The 18,449-nt window shown below is 34.7% G+C and overlaps 1 protein-coding gene across 8 annotated transcripts in view; it reads right to left on the bottom strand.

The window, feature by feature from the left end:
- The window catches only part of Ptprk (protein tyrosine phosphatase receptor type K), a 527,087-nt gene that overhangs the window by 336,882 nt on the left and 171,756 nt on the right, over positions 1-18,449 (bottom strand). For all 8 annotated transcript variants that reach the window (XM_026380467.2, XM_026380483.2, XM_026380491.2 and 5 more), the window contains exon 3: positions 11,101-11,372. In XM_026380467.2, coding sequence (XP_026236252.2) covers positions 11,101-11,372 — 272 coding nt within the window. The remainder of the gene's footprint in view (positions 1-11,100; positions 11,373-18,449) is intronic.

Below are 18,449 nucleotides of genomic sequence, written 5' to 3'. Positions count from 1 at the left end.
TTCCTGCTGCCAATCAGTGGGGCACTCCTGGCTGTAGAGGGAGTGAATGCCATTTACTAACTGGGTTGCATTAAACCCAGCAGGTCCATGTGTGAACAGCAGCTCGCTTTATTTTCCAGGAGATCTGGGGGAGCTGTCTGCCCTTTTGTGGCACAAGGAAACTTCCTTGGCATATGCAACACAGAACTTATCCAACTTGGAACCACTGGCACATAAAGCAAATAAAGGATTAGAAGCTACCCAGGTGTAGGAGATTAAGGACTTAACAGGCAGATGGAAGAGCACATCATCTGGACATCCTTCATCTTTTATTATAAAGGAAAGTTCCCAAGTGATCCCTCTGAAAGAATAAGCTTAAATGAACAAAATTTAGCAATTCTGGTGACAAAGGAGGAATTCTTGAATAGACTTGGAAATAAAAAAATGCAAGTTTGTCTGCCAAAACCTGATTACCTTTCATAACAAATCAATCTCTACCAAGCAGAAAGGAACAAAAATATCCCTTGCCCACACAGGTCAGCATCCAAAAATGCTGAACATCACAATTCAAGAGTCCAGTCTGAACAGATGGGATGTGAATCACAGCAGTGTGTGCAGGGCCAGCAAATGCTGAAGTGGACCCACCTTTGATATGCTGAGCTTGGTCCTCCAAAGAACTCCTAAAAGTCATCACAGTCATTACACCACACTGTGGGTCAGGCCCTCTGAGTGTGCCACAAGCATTTAGAAATAAAAATACAAGCCTCTGAGCCTAGATTTGGAAATTTCTCAAAAATAGACCAACCTATTCAATGCAATCTATCATTTCTCCTCATCCCAAAACCCTCCACTTCAGCCAGACCAGTGTGGCTATCCCCCAAAACATTATGATCATTCTTACTTCTGACCAGTGAGACTGCTATCTGTGCCTTGCAACAGAAAAGCCTAAACTGCCTTTTGCCTCATTTCTTTAGACCCATGACCAGCTCAATTTTGCCTGACCTCAGAGCTTCTCTGTCTTCTTGGAGCTCTCAATCCTATTGTTTTCCTCATTGCTTTGCATCTCCAATTCAACAGCAACACCAGGCTGCTACCATTGATATTTTATCTCCATTATAACACTTTTCCCAATTGCTTTATTATGTTTTTTTTCAAAACTTCTATACAATTAGAGATAATTATTTAACAAACCACATTTAAATATCACATGATTTCAAAAAAATATCAACATGTGAGAAATTGCCTTAGTTGAATTTATATTCCTAGAAAAGAAGGAATTGTTTTAGTATCTTTTGATTAGTTCTCCCCCTGGGCTCAGATTTCTACTAAACCCGACATTCTAATTCAATGCTTGCTTATGAAAGTGAATTGAAATTGAGTTCAATAAACTTCTGCACTGTCCCTCAAATTCAGTTTACTTCACCTGTTCAATTCTTAGAATGACAATCTGTATTTCAAAAGACATATTAACAATTAATGCTAATGAATAATTCTTCCTGAGAAACTGTGTGGACATAAAATTACACTATCACTGAAAATCTAATCAGCAAATCAGAATTTCTTTTAACACAAAGAAGGCAAAGAGTAGTAAGGAATTCTTATCAGTAAAGAGTTTATCAGTGAAGAGTTTGCACAGTATGAAGGGAATGGGATTTCATAGTGGCAGAAAGGAAACCAAACTCAAATTTAAGTAGCAATAAGATCCTAAATAAGTCACTTAGTCACCTGTCTTATATAAATCTCTAAAATAAAAACAATTATACTTTGCCAGTGATTTATTAATATTATGAAGATAAATTCCTTTTTACTTTTTTTTTTTTTTTTTCTGTAGCACTGGGGATTGAACCTAGGATGTTTTAACAGTGAGCTACATCCCCAGCCTAGTTTTTTTATTTCATTTTGAGACAGGGTCTTTCTAAACTGTCCAGGCTGGCCTCGAACTTGTGATCCTTCTGCCTCAGCCTGCTGAGCTGAAAGGATTACAGGTGTGCACCATCACACATGACAGATTATTCTTTTAATATGTCAATTACCATCTAAAATACAAAGTAACACATGTTAAATTAACTTTATCACATACTCAGATCCTTTACAAGAGGGTCTATAATCCATTTGAGGATACAAGACATAAAAGTCTCTGCAATAAAACAGGCTAAATTTGCAATGCAGGCAGCACAGATGCACATGTGTGGGTAAAGGAGTGATCATGGAGTGCTGAGCTGTTCACCAGAGGCTTCTGGGTAGAAGTGGGCATAAATGGGACTGAAGGAATAATTACAAAATGGACAGGAAAAAATGAAACAGGCAGATCAAGAGGGAGATGTTATCTATTGTTAATGAACATCAACAACAAAAAGAGCCAAAATTGTCCAAAGAACAATTAGAGCTCCAAAGCAGGGAGTGCAACTTATGAAGTAGCACAAATAAAGATTTAACTTTAAAGGAAGAGTGCCAATATCTGAGGAGCTCAATGTCAATCAATTAGCATCCCCAAAAGTAACTGAGATTAGGGCATAGAAAATAATTAGGAAACTTTCCATTATGGAGATAGGGCACAGAGCTGTACAGGAAGCAGTAAAAAAGGGTAAAGAACAAACACTTAGAGCATGTATGCATATAAGACCACGAATGAGTAAATAGGATCCATTGACCAAAATCCAAAAGCATTTGCTGTTGACTTGAACCTTGAAACACCAGGTAACTGAAACCTACCATCTCATCTTGAAGTCCCTGAATATTATGCCTGTTTCTGTCCATCTGCAGTGCCAATCTCCTTCTAGATTTAAGGACTTGGAATAGCTGGGGTGTTATCTGGGCCTCATGCATTTCCTCTAATCTGTTCATACATAGTTATTTTTTTGTCATTCAACTAGATCTCTAGTTGAAGGTCATCTCCTCAAATAGGTATTCCTAGCAATTGGTCTGCTCTGATTTCTAGAACTCTAGCACTCACATTTTTCAATTTTTATTATCTGTTTTGTGTCTATAAGATTCTGGTCTTTTTTTTTTCTCATTTATGTCTCATGTATTTGCACCCCAACCCACCTTAAGCCGCTGGAATAGAATTCTAGGGGATAGAAGAAACCTTGAGATTTATTCAGTATCCAGAAAGAATAATACCTAACATGAAATAGGTTGCTCAATAAACACATGACAGGTGGATGGATGGATAAATAATAGCAGACCTTCAGAGAGAATGTGGACCTTAGCTGTAGTCTTCAAACTGTTCTGAGTCCCCTGTCTTCACTATGCGTATCTCATTTCCCTTAAATGTTTGGAGAGGAATCCTAATTTTTTTCAATTCTGTACCTTATTCACTAAGTTAAGTAATACACCTTGAGCCTCTTAAAATGCAAAAGTAGTGAGCACACCAGCTACTATCCCCTACTGCAGACACTGAAATTCAAAAGGATAGTCACTCTATGAGCATGAAGGCCTTGACCAGCTGGACGTGATGTTGAGCGCAGGTGAAATGACATCGGGTCCAAATTTTTACCCTTTACCCAATGTACAAATCAGCCTCTACTTTTTCTCTACCACCATATAAAATAAGACCTTCCACTTATAGTTATCATATCACATAGCTATTTGACCCATGCTTATTATTTTGTTTATGATGACCCCAATTCCCTCCCCCAAACCTCCTTCTTCAAAGAAGGTGAAGAAGAAAGAGAAGAAGGAGGAGGAGGAGGCAGAGGAGGAGGAAAAAAGTAAACAAACAACAACTAAAATTCAAACATAGGAATTATCCCGGTATTAATGAAGATAAAGTGATTTCATTCCATTGTAAACTTACATTACTGAAAGTCAGAACAAACCAGAAGTATGTTTTAAAAATCATTAATCCAGAGAAGCGCTATATGTGTTTCTAAATATTGTATCTGTGCTATTGTTACAAAACAATGCAACCTTAAGATAGTTAGATTTGTATCAAACCTTGTTCTTTAGGTATAAGAAATTTTTCATTCCCTATTAATCTACTGAATGATTACATGGGATAATTCATATCTTATTTTTAAATATAAAATAAGAATTGGTTTACTGCTTCCAGGTAAAATCATTCTAGGTAAGATCATGAGAAGAAAAAAAAAATAGAAGATCATTCAAAGAATATTAAGAATCTAATTCTCACCAGGGAATTCCAGGGGTGAGTGAGGGCAGGGGTTATTTGTAATAACATGTAGCAGCTAGTTTTATGATGACAGTTTTAAGAATACCTTTTGCAAAACAAGACAGCTAAAATTTACTACAAATTGTCTTTTACATTACATGAATACATATTTGTATTTACATTTCTCAAAGTTTGTCGTCCTTGGTATTCTAACTTGTGTTACCACCTTTTGATTAATTACAATTGATAGAATGATAAAACAGATACAGACTGTAAATACATCTGATGTGTTTTTCATACTGTCTTCCTATTGCACTCTCTCAACACAAATTAGCCTGAATTAAAATAGATAATTGCACTTTTACTTTTCTATCATTTTCAAAGGAATGAAACTGAAGTCACCACAGCACAAAAGTTAAATTTTAAGTAAAAACATAATGTCACTCTCTGTTGTTTTTCTCTTGAAGAGCCAATATTTCTTTTTCATAACCCACATGCAGACGAAAATGAAGAAAAATCAATCTTCAAAATGAGAATGGAAAAGGAGGTCACAAAGAAATTCAAGTTGTACAAAAAGTGAAAAGCTCTAAAAAGACAAATTCTAATTAACTATCAAAGTCAGCAGACAAATAACTGGAGAAGGAATTAACCTGAAATTGTTGCCTACATTTCTCATGTACAAATGGCACTGCATTGATAAATGGGCATAGTATTGGTCAGAAACACCGTTAAACTGATCAGAAGAAAAGGGTTCTCTTATGTGTGTGTGTGTGTGTGTGTGTGTGTGTGTGTGTGTGTGTGTGTGTGTGTTTGATTACTTTTTTTATATTGCCAAATTAAGATTAGCATGATAAGGTATGCTAAATAGAGAAATATGGAAAATAAGAAATAAGAGTTAACTCAGATTGAGCAAACTGAACTGGATACAGGTGGTGAGTGAGCAGATAATGAACCAGGAACTTCTTCCACTGCTCTCTAGAGCACCTATCTCCCCCCTTCCCTAAGATAAAACAAACTCCCTGGGTGGGGAGGAATGATACATTGAACAGTTGAACAAACAGTTTGACAATGTCTACCTCTCCTTAATGCTCATTATTTTTCATCAGTTAATAATGAGAAATTGACTTCATTTCATGGAACTATTTCTCATAATAAATAATGAAAGGGCACTGTGTGAGTTTCTGTTGCTTTAAATAAAAACAGGGCTGTACAGAGTAACAAGAGACTTCTGTCACATGCACACACACAAACACACATGCACACACATACAAGCACACACCAATTATTATTTTGCTAGACAGAAGAACGCTTTTGCTCATTTGTTTCTGTTAATTTCAAACAACCATAAATTTCACTGATGAATCAATACAGAGCTTCAGATCAAAGTAGAGCAGATGTTTGGGAATAAAAGCAAATCACTGTCAGGAACCAGAGAGAAATCACACTCATAGGGTTGTACAATCTATGAAAACAATGATTCTAATAACATGGGAGTCTTTCCAAACCTATCTGCTGGAGTATTTTAAATCAACAAAGAGACTTGTGAAGATTTAAATGCAGTAACAAAAGGTTACTTTGTAAATAGCCTATCAAACAGAAGGTAATATTTTGCCATTATAAAAATAAGCCACATTGACCATGTCTGGCAATTACTGTTGTCATAACTAAAATAAGCCTATCTAGTTGTGCCTAAATTCTGAAGTCATTGATATAGCTAATGTCCAAACATTTTAAAGCCAGCAAATTACTTCAGAGAAAAAAGAAATAACTCTTACATACTACTAAATAATCAGCATCTTAGTCCATCTATAGAGGAAGAAACATCTACTTATCAATAATTAAGACAAATTAAGATGACATATATGAAAGTGTCCTACGAATAGTTATACAACAGATCCTATTTCCTTGCTTACTTTCTACATCCTTAAGCCATCAATCGGTTGTCTTACAGCATATTTATTTTTTGAAGTGTGTAAGTTTGTCTTTTATCTCTAAATAGATTGGATAATATGGATTATTTCATACATAGAAAAACATTCAAGATTTTAGTTCTGCAATGTCTCACATATACTACCTACAAACAATATGTTGATAGTTCAAGAAAAATGTGATGTGGTAATATTAAGATGATTTGGGCTGCATAATAGAATACTCATCTAAATGATGTTTAAACAGTAGCTGTTACAATTACTACTACTACTACTACTACTAATAATAATAATAATAATAATAATAATACTTTCCCATAGGTATGACCCAGATTTCCACAACAGTCTCTTCTGTCACCTTTAGTTGCTCTACCACATCCTTCTTCACAGTTACAAAATGGCTGCAGTAGCACCAGGCACCATGTTTTCTGGCAAGAACACCCCCAACCTTCTTTTTATTTATTGTGTGTTTGTTTGTTTTTTGTTTTATCAAGACTGAAAATCTTTCCCTGAAGTCTCTGGCAGTCTTTTCTTCTAACTCATTAATCAGAATCATGTCATATGGCTACTCCACCCAATAAAGAAAATTAGGAAAAGCAATTCCCCAACATGAGAAATTCTGCCAACATGGAAGACAGGAGAATGACTAGTGGATAGATAACAACAATATCTACAACACTGCTCACTATGCACGACGCTAATTCAGTCACTTTTAATACTTTTAAATGAAGAAGATATAGCTGTAAAATATATTTAGGAAGGTGGGCATGGTGATACAACCTAATAATCCCAGCTACATGAAAGTTTGACACATGAGCATTTCAAGTTCAAGGCCAACTTGGCCATTTAGCAAGATTCTGTCTCATTATCAAATTTAAAACAAGGTCTGGGAATATAGTTCAGTGCTTGCCTAGTATGTACAAGGTCCTGGCATGGGAAGCCAAAAAAAAAAAAAAAAGATATTTCAGAAAGAAAAAAATTTACTTCTGAGGTGTGGATATGAATGAATGAGACAAAACCTGGAAGAGTTCTAAGAACTATGACAGAGGAGTGACATTTCCTCTTCCTCATTCTTTGTGGGTTGGTTCATCATAAGCATGCTCTTCTAACATGGGTCCCTGTGCTTCAAGTCTTTCTTTTAGAGCCTTTTTATTCAGGGAAACAGTCTTTTGATTTAAGTCCCATTTTTTTTTTTTTTTCAGACCTAATGCCAGCATGATCTCTGGAGAGTAGCAATCTTTCTACTGCCAAAATATCAGTACAATACATGTTAATATAATCCTTTTAAAAGGAGACAAAGCCAGAAAATCTCATGCTTGTCCACTTACATTTTTTTTCCCCAAACTAATGGAAAATCTTAAGAAGAAAATGAACTGCAAAAGTTCAGTGTTTGTTTCTCTGCGAATTACAGAGGAAAAAGGCACATTCCACAATATTGTCACTTTGCAATTTCTGGCCAAACCCCTGTAGTTTTCATCACGCATCATTTTTGTGATTAATGATGTGCACCCAGTTAATGGAAAACAGCAGATTAGGTTTCCACTAATAGTTTTGCAAGTTATGTATGTCGTCTGTCTGCCTCATTTGGTAACAACCTCACTGTTCACTAAGAAAGTAATGGATTTAATCCCAAAGCAGAACTTAGTTTTATGCATAAAAGACAGGTCAGATTTCCAGAGTGGAGATAACACCCTTTTAGAGGTGTACAGACCTTCAGTTATAATGTAACAGTGAGATGGTGCCTTGTAAGGACTTTTTTTTTTCTTTCTACTTCTATTTAGCAACCACTTTAAAAAACTTCAGTACTAACCTGAGGCCTATAAAAATATATGCCATGGCATCATGCAACCATGGCAAATAAAACAAATGTCATATAATTTTATTAGTAGTATACTACACTGAAAAGACATCAATTGTTTGGAAGACACAGGTGAGAAATAGTTCCTTATATATGCAAGCATTACTGCATACTGTAAAAAATTAAATTTTCATTTGCTTGTTACGTTTGACTACTGAACATGTACAGTCAAGGGTATTCTGCTTAAAGATACCTGGAATGAAAACATAATCTGCCATTCTATGTAGCCAGCATTCTTACCCATTCATGAATTGAACTGGACATGAAGAACCAAAATTATTGGCAGAACAAACAGATTTACATAAATTATATTAAAAAAACAAAGGTAATATATGAAATGCCAAATAATGAAACTCAGTGGGTCAATTTATTTATTAAGTTGTTCAGATTGTTCACAATCTGAAGCTAATTCATCCTGGTGAGTCTAATTAGATGTTCTATTAAAAAAAAATAGATGTTTTGGGGCTGGGGCCATAGCTCAGTGGTAGAGCACCTGTCTTGCATGTGTGAGGCCCTGGGTTCGATCCTTAGCACCACATAAAAATAAATAAATGGAGATATTTTGTCCACCTACAACTAAAAAAAATTTTTTAAAAAAAGATATTTCATGAATGTCTTATCTAAATCAATTTGTGGTCAATAATGTGTTTTGTTTTCTTCATAATAAACTTATTTTATTTTTTAATTCTTTTCTTACTGAAAAAATGTACAAATTTTTTTGTATAAAATATTTCTAGTATCTTACATGATTACTTGAGCAGGTTTGACCAGAGAGAGAGAAATTTGGAATAATAAGTTTGTCCCTATGAAAGACAAGTCTAACTAGTACTTTGTTAGACATAAGGTAGTCTTTTTATCACACAAAAATAGAAATCAAACCACCATACTTCAATACAGCATTTCAAAAATGCCCTTTGATAACTTGTACTTAAAGCAAATGAGTTTCCCTTTAAATATGAAGAAGTAAAAAAATTCTACCAGATTCTGCCTGTAAACCAGCACTTACCAAATACTTGACAGACATGTATTTGATATTGAAAGCTGCTGACAATGTATGGGAGGTTAATTTTTCATAGTATTTTCTAATAGCAAAAATTTTTTCATTAGTATACTATATGTTATGCTGGTTGTTTATAATAATTGATACCTGTACAGGTACAACTAGGTATCTAAATGACTGAATCAATAAAAACACGAACTAAGTAATTTATTGAGCACTAAGCACACAGCACGTTTACTTTTACTGACTAAGTTTTGCAGGTTTAGCAAAAGTGGTAAAAGCAAAATAATCATTTAAATAATTATCTATGGCTCAAATTTGAATCTTCAATAACAAGACATTTACCCATAAGTTCTATGTACTTAGTCATTTATTTCTTTAACATCTCCAACAATATCTTACTGGCTGGTTTGAAACTCATGCCAACACTTTTTGCACTGCTTGTCTAAATAGCCACAGGCACATTTAATGTAGGGAGCTTAATCATGCAAAATGAGGCTGACCAAAAAAGTATTCATCCAGTTTGAGGGACTAAAACTCAACCTTAAAACTAACAGCATAATAAACTGTGCCACAAGAGTCGATGATAGGGCTCTTTAAAGTTTTCAAATAAATAAAAATATATACATCATTTCTTAATCATGAAGGGAAATAAATTAATTGTTGGATTTATCAAAATATACTACCATATTGTCATTATTATTGTTTTTAAGGAACAGTTAACAGTTTGATTCCTAAAAGAACTATTAGCAGATCAGGGCAAATACAGTGCTGAATATAGGTTATATGATCCAGAACCCACATTTGTAATAATATTGTTAAATTAACTCATTTCTTGAAGCTGTCCTTTGTTTTGTGGAGGCTGAATGTGTTGACAGTCTTATTCTGCTGAATCAGAGCTTCTTCCTGGTGTTATGTTGAGCTCCAATGACAGACTCTCATGAAATCAGTATACTGATAAAGCCATGTGGGATGATCCAGTGATGACAGCCATCTACCCACTGAATTCAGAGATGGGCCCACTGATCCTTCAGCCAATGCTTTAGAAGCAGCTACACACGTTCACACACAACCCCCACCCCCCCAACCCACATACCATATATGTAGCCCTTCGGAAGCTGTGGGCCCTAAAATGCAGATGGCTCTCCCACACTAAAGAGAAACATCTGTCTGTTCAGGAATAATGGAATCAACTATCCCTAATGAAAATCCATTGAAATCTCATCAAACACATAACTTGAAAATGAGAAATTTAACTGGAACCATGCCTATGATATAAGAGATTTTTAATAAAATTAAAACATCAACTCAAGAAAAAACAAGACAAAGCCTTGTATTTTTCCTCTTCAGGAACAAAAACAAGCCTAACCTGAATAATTCATTTTTAAAAAAGAAAAAATAGAGCTATTTTTTACCTTATATACTGTTCACTCTTATAAAATATGCCATTACACAAATGAACTCTGATTAGACTCTATAATAAATTACAAATAGGCAAGTCTTAAAAGTTTAAATATTGAAGTCTAACACGCACAAGAAAAATGAGCCTTTACAAAAGATAACTGTCTGTTTTCAGGTACTAAACCTCACAATAAAGTTCACTGAACCACTCTCCAAAAGAGTAGACAGACATTTTTTAAACCACATAAACTCAGTCACAGGAACATAAAATAAGCATTGACACTATTCAGTGACTACTGCATCATACTCAGATTAAGTATTTCTGGGGGAAAAAATTCCAAAGATGTTGGGTGACAACTTATTGTTGTTTTGCTTAGTTTAATATTACATTTAACTGACAAAAATTTAAATAAATAACCATAATGCCTCCCCCTCAAGACAAACCTGAATAAAATAATATTTCATATTTATTTTCCAAATGTTATTTTCAGGAAATCAGGAAACCAGTTCAATCTATTTCAGTCAAATCAAAAGGCTATTTCTTCCTGAAAAAGTAACAGAAATACATCTGTCAATAAGCAGCTCTTTGCCAAGCAAATGACCAGTTTTGGACCTGAACCTACTTTCTTCCTTGTGTGGAAATATTTTCTCAATTTGAATGTTTTGCGCCAACTCATTCAAACTATTCATGAAGAAATAGTGTGGGAAGATGCAAAAGGGACAAACACCCTCTTACTATGCAGCCAGTATTTACATCTAAGTATTCCACATGCAATGATATCCAAAAGATCAAAGCATAAAACAGAAAAGCACAGACGATTACCTGATACTCATTTGGCCAAAAGGTGCTCACTGCTAGCTCAGCCCGAAGCCACTCTCTTCCAGTGAATCCAGTCACGTTCCAAATTGGATTAGCAAGAGGTCCTTTATTCACCCTCACTAATATGTTCAGAGTGCCAGGATTCAGCCCCTTCTGGCTGTACAACAGATAGCTGAAGTCAATGCAGTGAGTGTCATTCTCCTTCATGGTGGGCAGCTGCAGCCTGGCTTTTTCTCCAGGGTCATGATCTGAAGAGTCCACTATCATATAGGAACCTGAAATGACATTACAGGTAACAAAGTGAAACAGACCTATAAGCCAAGGGGAATATATAACAATGAAAGGATGCTAAACTATTCTGAATATTAAATTCAACTCCAAATGACCAGGTCTCCAGAACAGAGTCATAGAAAGGCATTGATCAAGTAAGTAGACCATTGCATTGTTATTAAATAACATTTTTCAAAGTATGCAGCTGCATTAACTCATTTAGTTTCCATAGCAACATGTTAGTATCCTTATTTTACAAATGAGGAAATTGAGACACTATGAAAGACACAGACTAGACCAGGTAGAGCCTGGTTCAAATCCAGATCTTACTAAAAAAAAAAAAAATTATCTCGTCTAATTAAGCAGAAGTTATTTTAATATTTAATAAATATTGACCTAATTGACATAGAGGGTACACCTTTCTTTTGCCCTACCCAGGATTATTGCAGGGAGATAGGCTAAGAGTGATGGCAATGGAATAATTTCTCATTTCTCATTCAAAGATCATTGTTTACCCATATTATGTGACCTTTTTCAATGAAGTAACCATTTGAATCTCAGTTCATGGAACAAGGATACTTTGTAGAGTTACTGTGAGCACTGATGTTAAATTTTTTTAGACAAGAATAGGGCTGGGCTGGGGTTGTGGCTCAGTAGTAGAGTGCTTGCCTAGTATGTGTGAGGCACTGGGTTCAATTATCAGCATCACATATAAATAAATAAAGGTCCACTGATAACTAAAAAAAAAAAAAAATAGGGCATATAGTAAAGAGACTCATCACCACTGCTATTGTCCTCAGTTCTGTAACATCCCTATGTTATTCTGGGGCTGCAAGAAATGAAGTTTGAATAACTCATCTACTCCATTCAATTAAATGAAATTGAATTGAATTCCACTCAATTGGCTATCTAGCATGGGGAGGCATGAAGTGTAAAGAGTGCCACCTCAGAGAACACACAAAGATGTTCCACTGTAGGCAGAAGTCAAATGGTGACTGAGAACAAACATGGGATTTTGACACTAGGCTGCCATGTTAGTAAAAGAACCACTGCAGGAAATCAGCCAGTTGTTCTCATGTCATGGATTTTAACAAAGACACGCATCACAAAGCATAAATATACCTGTTTATTATACGTCAGATAGAACACAATTTTTATTATGTTTCCCCCTAGCATATGATTTTAAGCATAATTAGGTATGTAGTTACAGAACCCAGGTTTGCAAGGGTTACCATTGACCCTCTCCTCCTAACATGTACAATTAATCAATCCTCTGTATTACCCCATTGAAAATGTAGTAAGTTTTGCCCAAGGTACATTAAAAGACTGCCAGTCTACATAGCTGATTAACCCCTAATAACAGTTTCAAATCATGGCAGAGAAGAATGCCCATTGAGTGGTACTCAATGGTTCAGAGCATTTTTGAAGATTTTATATAACTCTTTACTATAGTCCCAAGCATAAAATGCACATACTACAATAATAGTAACTGATATTATTATTATTTACTTCAATTTCCCAGGTCTCATCTTCTCTTGTAAGCTAGAATTTCTTTCTTTGCCTCTTGATTTTCACAGATGGTATGTTAATAGAATAAATGGTCCATGTAAATTTTTGGAGAAGATTGTATATTTTTTAGACAGGATATCCTGGATCTTAACCCAACTGGTTATATTCATATTCTAAAGTCAACAGCTAAACCAGGTGCAGTGGTGCATACCTATAATCCGAGCAGCTTGAGAGGGTGAGACAGGAGGATCACAAGTTCATGGGTAGCCTTAGCAATTTATAGAAACCCTAAGCAACTTAGTGAAACCTTATCACCAAAAAAAAAAAAAAAAAAAAAAAAATTAAAAGGCTGGGGATACAGCTCATCAGTCTAGTGCACCTTCAACCCTTAGTATTCCCCCAAAATTAATTAAACATTTAAAAATGTAAAGTCAGTAGCTAAGTTAATAAGATGTCATTGGGATTGACCATTGCACAGTAGACTAATAATTGCTCTCAGCTAAGACAATACCTGAGATCTTAGATAAATACTTTGGGGTATTGGGCCATAGCTCTTCACAAAACCATGTCTTTTTTCTCCACTGCCATAACAATTTGTTCAGTAACATATTATGGCAGCAATACATTTATATTATTTTTACAAATTTGTAATTATGTCTCTGATTACCAGTCTTAAAGTAATGATCTCTAAATGTTTTACTGGAGAAGGGAGACCATTAGAGTAGAATAAGGAGATAAAGGGAGGGAAAGTAGAGGAAAAGGAGGGTCTGGGAAATGAAATTTCATAATTTATGCTATAGACATGTATGAAAATGTCACAGTGAATCCCCGTGCTATGTATAAAATAATACATGATTTATTGATTCCCTAATACTTACTTTCTTCTATAATAAAATAAATTTTGGAGTAAAATATGCTTTGTGTCACATTTTATTTATACATTATGATATTTACCATAAAAACCATTCAGCAATTTTAAGCCAATAGCACTTTTAAGCTACAATAATTTTATTATTAAAGAAATGGGGAAAACAAACTATATTAATTGGTATGCTGTACCAATTTAATTATTAGAAAGACAAAAGACACAAAATTAAAGCATACCCAAACTATTTCAGAATTTCAAGGACATTCGTGACAGGTTAACTAAAAAAAAAAAAAAAAAAAAAAACAGTGCCAATAACTCATTCCTATAGAATGTGTCTGCTATAGGGTCTTATTTCAATGCTGACTGATATTGCTGTGGAATATAATGCATTTATTATTGCACAGTTTTGGAAAGGAAGAAGCACTAGCACCAAAAAGCCATCTCGGCCCTTCTGTCTAGTGACATGATACAGCGGTACTTGGCACAGCTGTCTCCATGGAGGTAGCTGCCTGTTTGACTGGAGATTCCTCTCTGTCATCAAAAACATCAAGAACTCTGTTGTTATTACCAACTTCTTTTTTTTTCTGCAGTCTCCCAGAATAACTGACCCTCAAACCTTATGGTCTGGAAATCCTACAATATGCACTTCTCCATTTTTTATGTTATCACTTAAGCTTATTTACAATTGTTCTGGTATCAGATAACTAATCTCTCAAATTTCTAATTACAGTTCAGTAGTATTTAGTTGTGATTTGGCTATTCCAAAGGTTAATAATGAAACATCTGTGTTCACTCCAGATAATTTACTTAACATAATGACTTTAATGTGGCCTTACCAACATTCCTGACAGTCTTCAGCAATGAGTTTTCAAATATATCATTCAGGATACTGGAGAAAAACATACATGCTTATTTTTTTTTTAAGTCTAACTTTCGGAAAAGCATTTTGGCAATGAGAACCAAAAGCCTTGCACAAGGCCCTGCGTTTAATCCCCAGCACCCAAAGAAAACCAAAAAAAAAAGGTGGGGAAAAAAAAAAAAAAAACTTAAAGAAATGCATTTTCTCTGATCTGGCAATGCCAAGTCTACAAATGTGCACTAAATAAATAATCATGCACAGTGCTCAAAGATATGGCTAAAAAAGATGTTCATCTCAACATTACACTGTTTAAAATGGAAAAAAAGGGGGGGGTTGTATCTGAAATGAATAATAGGTAGTTTGCAAAACTTTTGTTAATAAGTTTGATGAATAAATATGAATTCATTTAGAATGCTGTTATTAAAAACATTTCACAGAAGATATTAACAATATAATTATATAAGTTAAAAATATTATAATCATTTATAAAATATATCTATCTATCTTAAATATATTTTATAAATGTGTATGTATTCCCAGACCCCCCCACACACAAACATGCACATGTAATTGGAATAAAGAATATGTAACAAAATGTTAATTGTGTATTATAAGGGGGACACTAATTATTTTTGTTATTTTTCCTTATTTACTTGTTCTGAATGATTTATGATGACTATGCATTAGATTTGTACTTTTGTATTTTAAAAGAGATTAAAGGAATATTGTATTATATCAGAAAGATCAAGTGAAACTTGAGAAATATTAAGTAAATAAACTGGAGTTTTGGCCTTTTAAAAATAAATTTTCTTTACATCCTACAGATTAACAGCATCATGGCATTAAAACACACATACAGAGAATACAAAAATCGGTTCTTATTTCAATGCATGGAAAGACAAAGACAGAAAGTACTTACACTCAATGGCAACTCTGACTGCAAAGGAAGGCCAAAGAAACAAGTCTCACATTCCTAAACATCCTACTCTCATCTACAGATGCAGAAGTATTGCCCTCTGAATTTATTCGGTTAATAAATTTCTTATCTTTAAGCAAAGCTTCTAGGAATAACATCTACATGTGAAATATAATAAAGAGCTGAGAAAAAAAGTGAAAAATAAATAGGTTTGTATACTTCATTCTTAAAACTCCTTTCTACCTGTATTTATACTTTTTTACTATATTAAAATACTCATTTTAATTACTGGGAATTGAACCCTTATCTCATGTGTACTAGACAAGCACTCTACTACTAAGCTATATCTCTTTTTATTTAGAGACACAGTCCAGCTAAATTCTCCCAGCTGGCCTTGACATTGTGACCTCCTGCTTCAGCCACTGGAGTACCTAGGATTTCAGGGGTATGCCACCATGCCTGGCTAACATAATATTTTCCTTAAGATATTTTTATTCACATCCACTGATGATGCCTTAAAACTAGAAACTTCTACTTCTCTGCTTTGCATTCACTCTGCATAATCCTGTTCAAAGGTACTTTGGTTATTTACATTTCACTTCTCTTCACAGACCACCTTCTCTAATCTCAACCCTCACTATTTTCTCCACATTCCAGGACAGTTTTCTTTTTTGTAACTGACCTGGAGTTTCTGAATTTCTGATTATATATTTCTTAATTATATATCTCTTTTAATCAAACTTTAAGTAACTTATATGGTGATTATTTATAAGAGAGCATCCTCCCTCAGAAAGATAGCCATGTTGTCTCAGCAACCACCTGATTTACTCAGAGATCAATCAGAAGAGAGAAGACACACAGTAAATTTAACAGTGAACATTTAATATAAAGAGTTATTACCTAAAAGTGAACAAACATGTTTAAATTTAAGAGATCTACTCTGCTTGGTTACACATGAGAAAATATGTAGGTCCTCAGTCAGTTGTTCCTTTGGACATATTCATTCCTTTCTGGACCATATAGTACCATCAAAGGAAACAATGTGTCAATGGAACATTTTTAAAGGTTAAAGGGTTAGAAATTTCCTTAAGCCTCACAACCTTTCTTAACCCTTCCCTCCATCACTCTGCCCTTTGTCCCACTGAGTCAAATTTTTCCTGAGCTCTTTCCTTTGGCTCCTCTCTAACTCTGCCTTTTGTGCTCTTTCTGTAAATTTAGAATACTCTTCCCTAGAAACACACACACCAAAAATTTAAGGAACTCACAGATCTAAGTTTAAGAATGCCTGCTGCAAGATTTCTCCAATATCTGTGAACCCAGCACTCTGCTATGGCTATTCAACCTGCACAGCTTTTATGTTAGGTGGAACTGAAATGTTTTGAAAAGTAGTTGCTAAAAAGCAACTTGAGAGAGTATAATCAGAGTGGCATTACCCCACAATGCAAGGCAGTCTTTGTCCTATAGCCAATTTTGTAATCATCACTTGCCTTTTCAAAGGAACTGAGATTGCAATGAAAAAGGAAAGGTAAGGGGAAGGTAGCACAGCCTACAGTCCCTGGGAAATGCCTGGAGACAAAATTTCATACAAAGATTACAACCCATTGTCTGGGTAGGTTTCAGCCCTATTAATAATGGGGGCCAAGGAAGAAGGTTAGTAAAGAGTAAGTGTACAAGGCTTCCACATTTTCCATATAAATCAATATTCTATTCGTAAAGTCAAAACATTCTACTCAGTAGTCATATTATATCTGAAAGCACCAAAATTCTACTTTCACATACTAGAAGAACAACTAGGCCTTAATTTTGATTCAAAACTAATAACAATTATTAACCACTAAAGTGTTACCATAGTAATAATGGAAACTATGTCCGGATAAATAAATGGGAAGGAATGACCAATCAGAGAAGAACTCAGGCTGACTAAAGTTCATAACTGAGTTCTCAGGTTCAAGGGTGATGAGGTCACAGGAATGGCTCAACTAGCAACCAAAGAAGTATCTTCATTCAGTAAACTCTAAGAACCACTGCTGTTGTTGATCATAATATGTAAAATATCCACAGGTTGGGAATAATATATGCTCCACTTTTATTCAAATGGAAGCACTTTTCTGTCTATAAAGAGGTTAAGAATTCAGGCTCTGATTGAGGAGAGACTTGAAGTAAGAGCCAGGCTCCTCCACTTACCACCTATACTAGGAGACAACCTCTCTTCCCTATCATTTCACTGATGAAAATCTGGAGGCTGAGAAAAGATAAGTGTCTTGGATATAATAAAAGCACCATTTGAGTGGATTGTTGTAGGGATTACAGAAGTAGGAACTATCAAAGTAAAAACATGTTTTTTTGTTTTGTTACTTTTTCACTTACAAAGTATTACCTAAACCAAGAATCTTCTTGTTTGTTTGGATTCATAGTCTCATGTCAGAGGGCACAAAACAAGCAAAAGAAAGAAAAAGAAAAAGAGACGGAAAGCAAAAAAGGCAAGGAAAAAAATCAAAGATTGAGTAGAAGCAAATTAAAAGATCCCAACCCAGAGGAGAAAATGAGATAAAATTATCCTTACACTCTAAAGTGTGAGGTCTAGGAAGATACGAGGAAAGAGGGAAGATCTGGGTGGTGGACAAAGTGGGGCTATGTTCATCTTCTATCTCTTCTACAAGCTTCACCAATTACTCTAACAGAATAAAGAAACTGAGGTCCCAGGAAACACAGAAGCAAAAGAGAATAGTATAGTAAGGTCACCTCCAATGTTGAGATCACTCCATTTGTCAACAAGATAATTATTCTCCTATTAAGTCAAGATTTTGATATAAATTTTAAAAGAAGACTGAGGGTTCCTTTAAAACCTTATGTCTCTGTTAATTTAAGGCAGCTCTTTTGGAATTAGTATTTCCTAATACTTACAGTATAATGGTGAATCATATCACTGT

This window comes from Urocitellus parryii, chromosome 8 (genome assembly GCF_045843805.1).
Source record: "Urocitellus parryii isolate mUroPar1 chromosome 8, mUroPar1.hap1, whole genome shotgun sequence".
NCBI classification, from domain to species: domain Eukaryota; kingdom Metazoa; phylum Chordata; class Mammalia; order Rodentia; family Sciuridae; genus Urocitellus; species Urocitellus parryii.
Note: the sequence above shows the minus strand (reverse complement) of the source record. Positions and strands in the feature narration are given on the sequence as shown.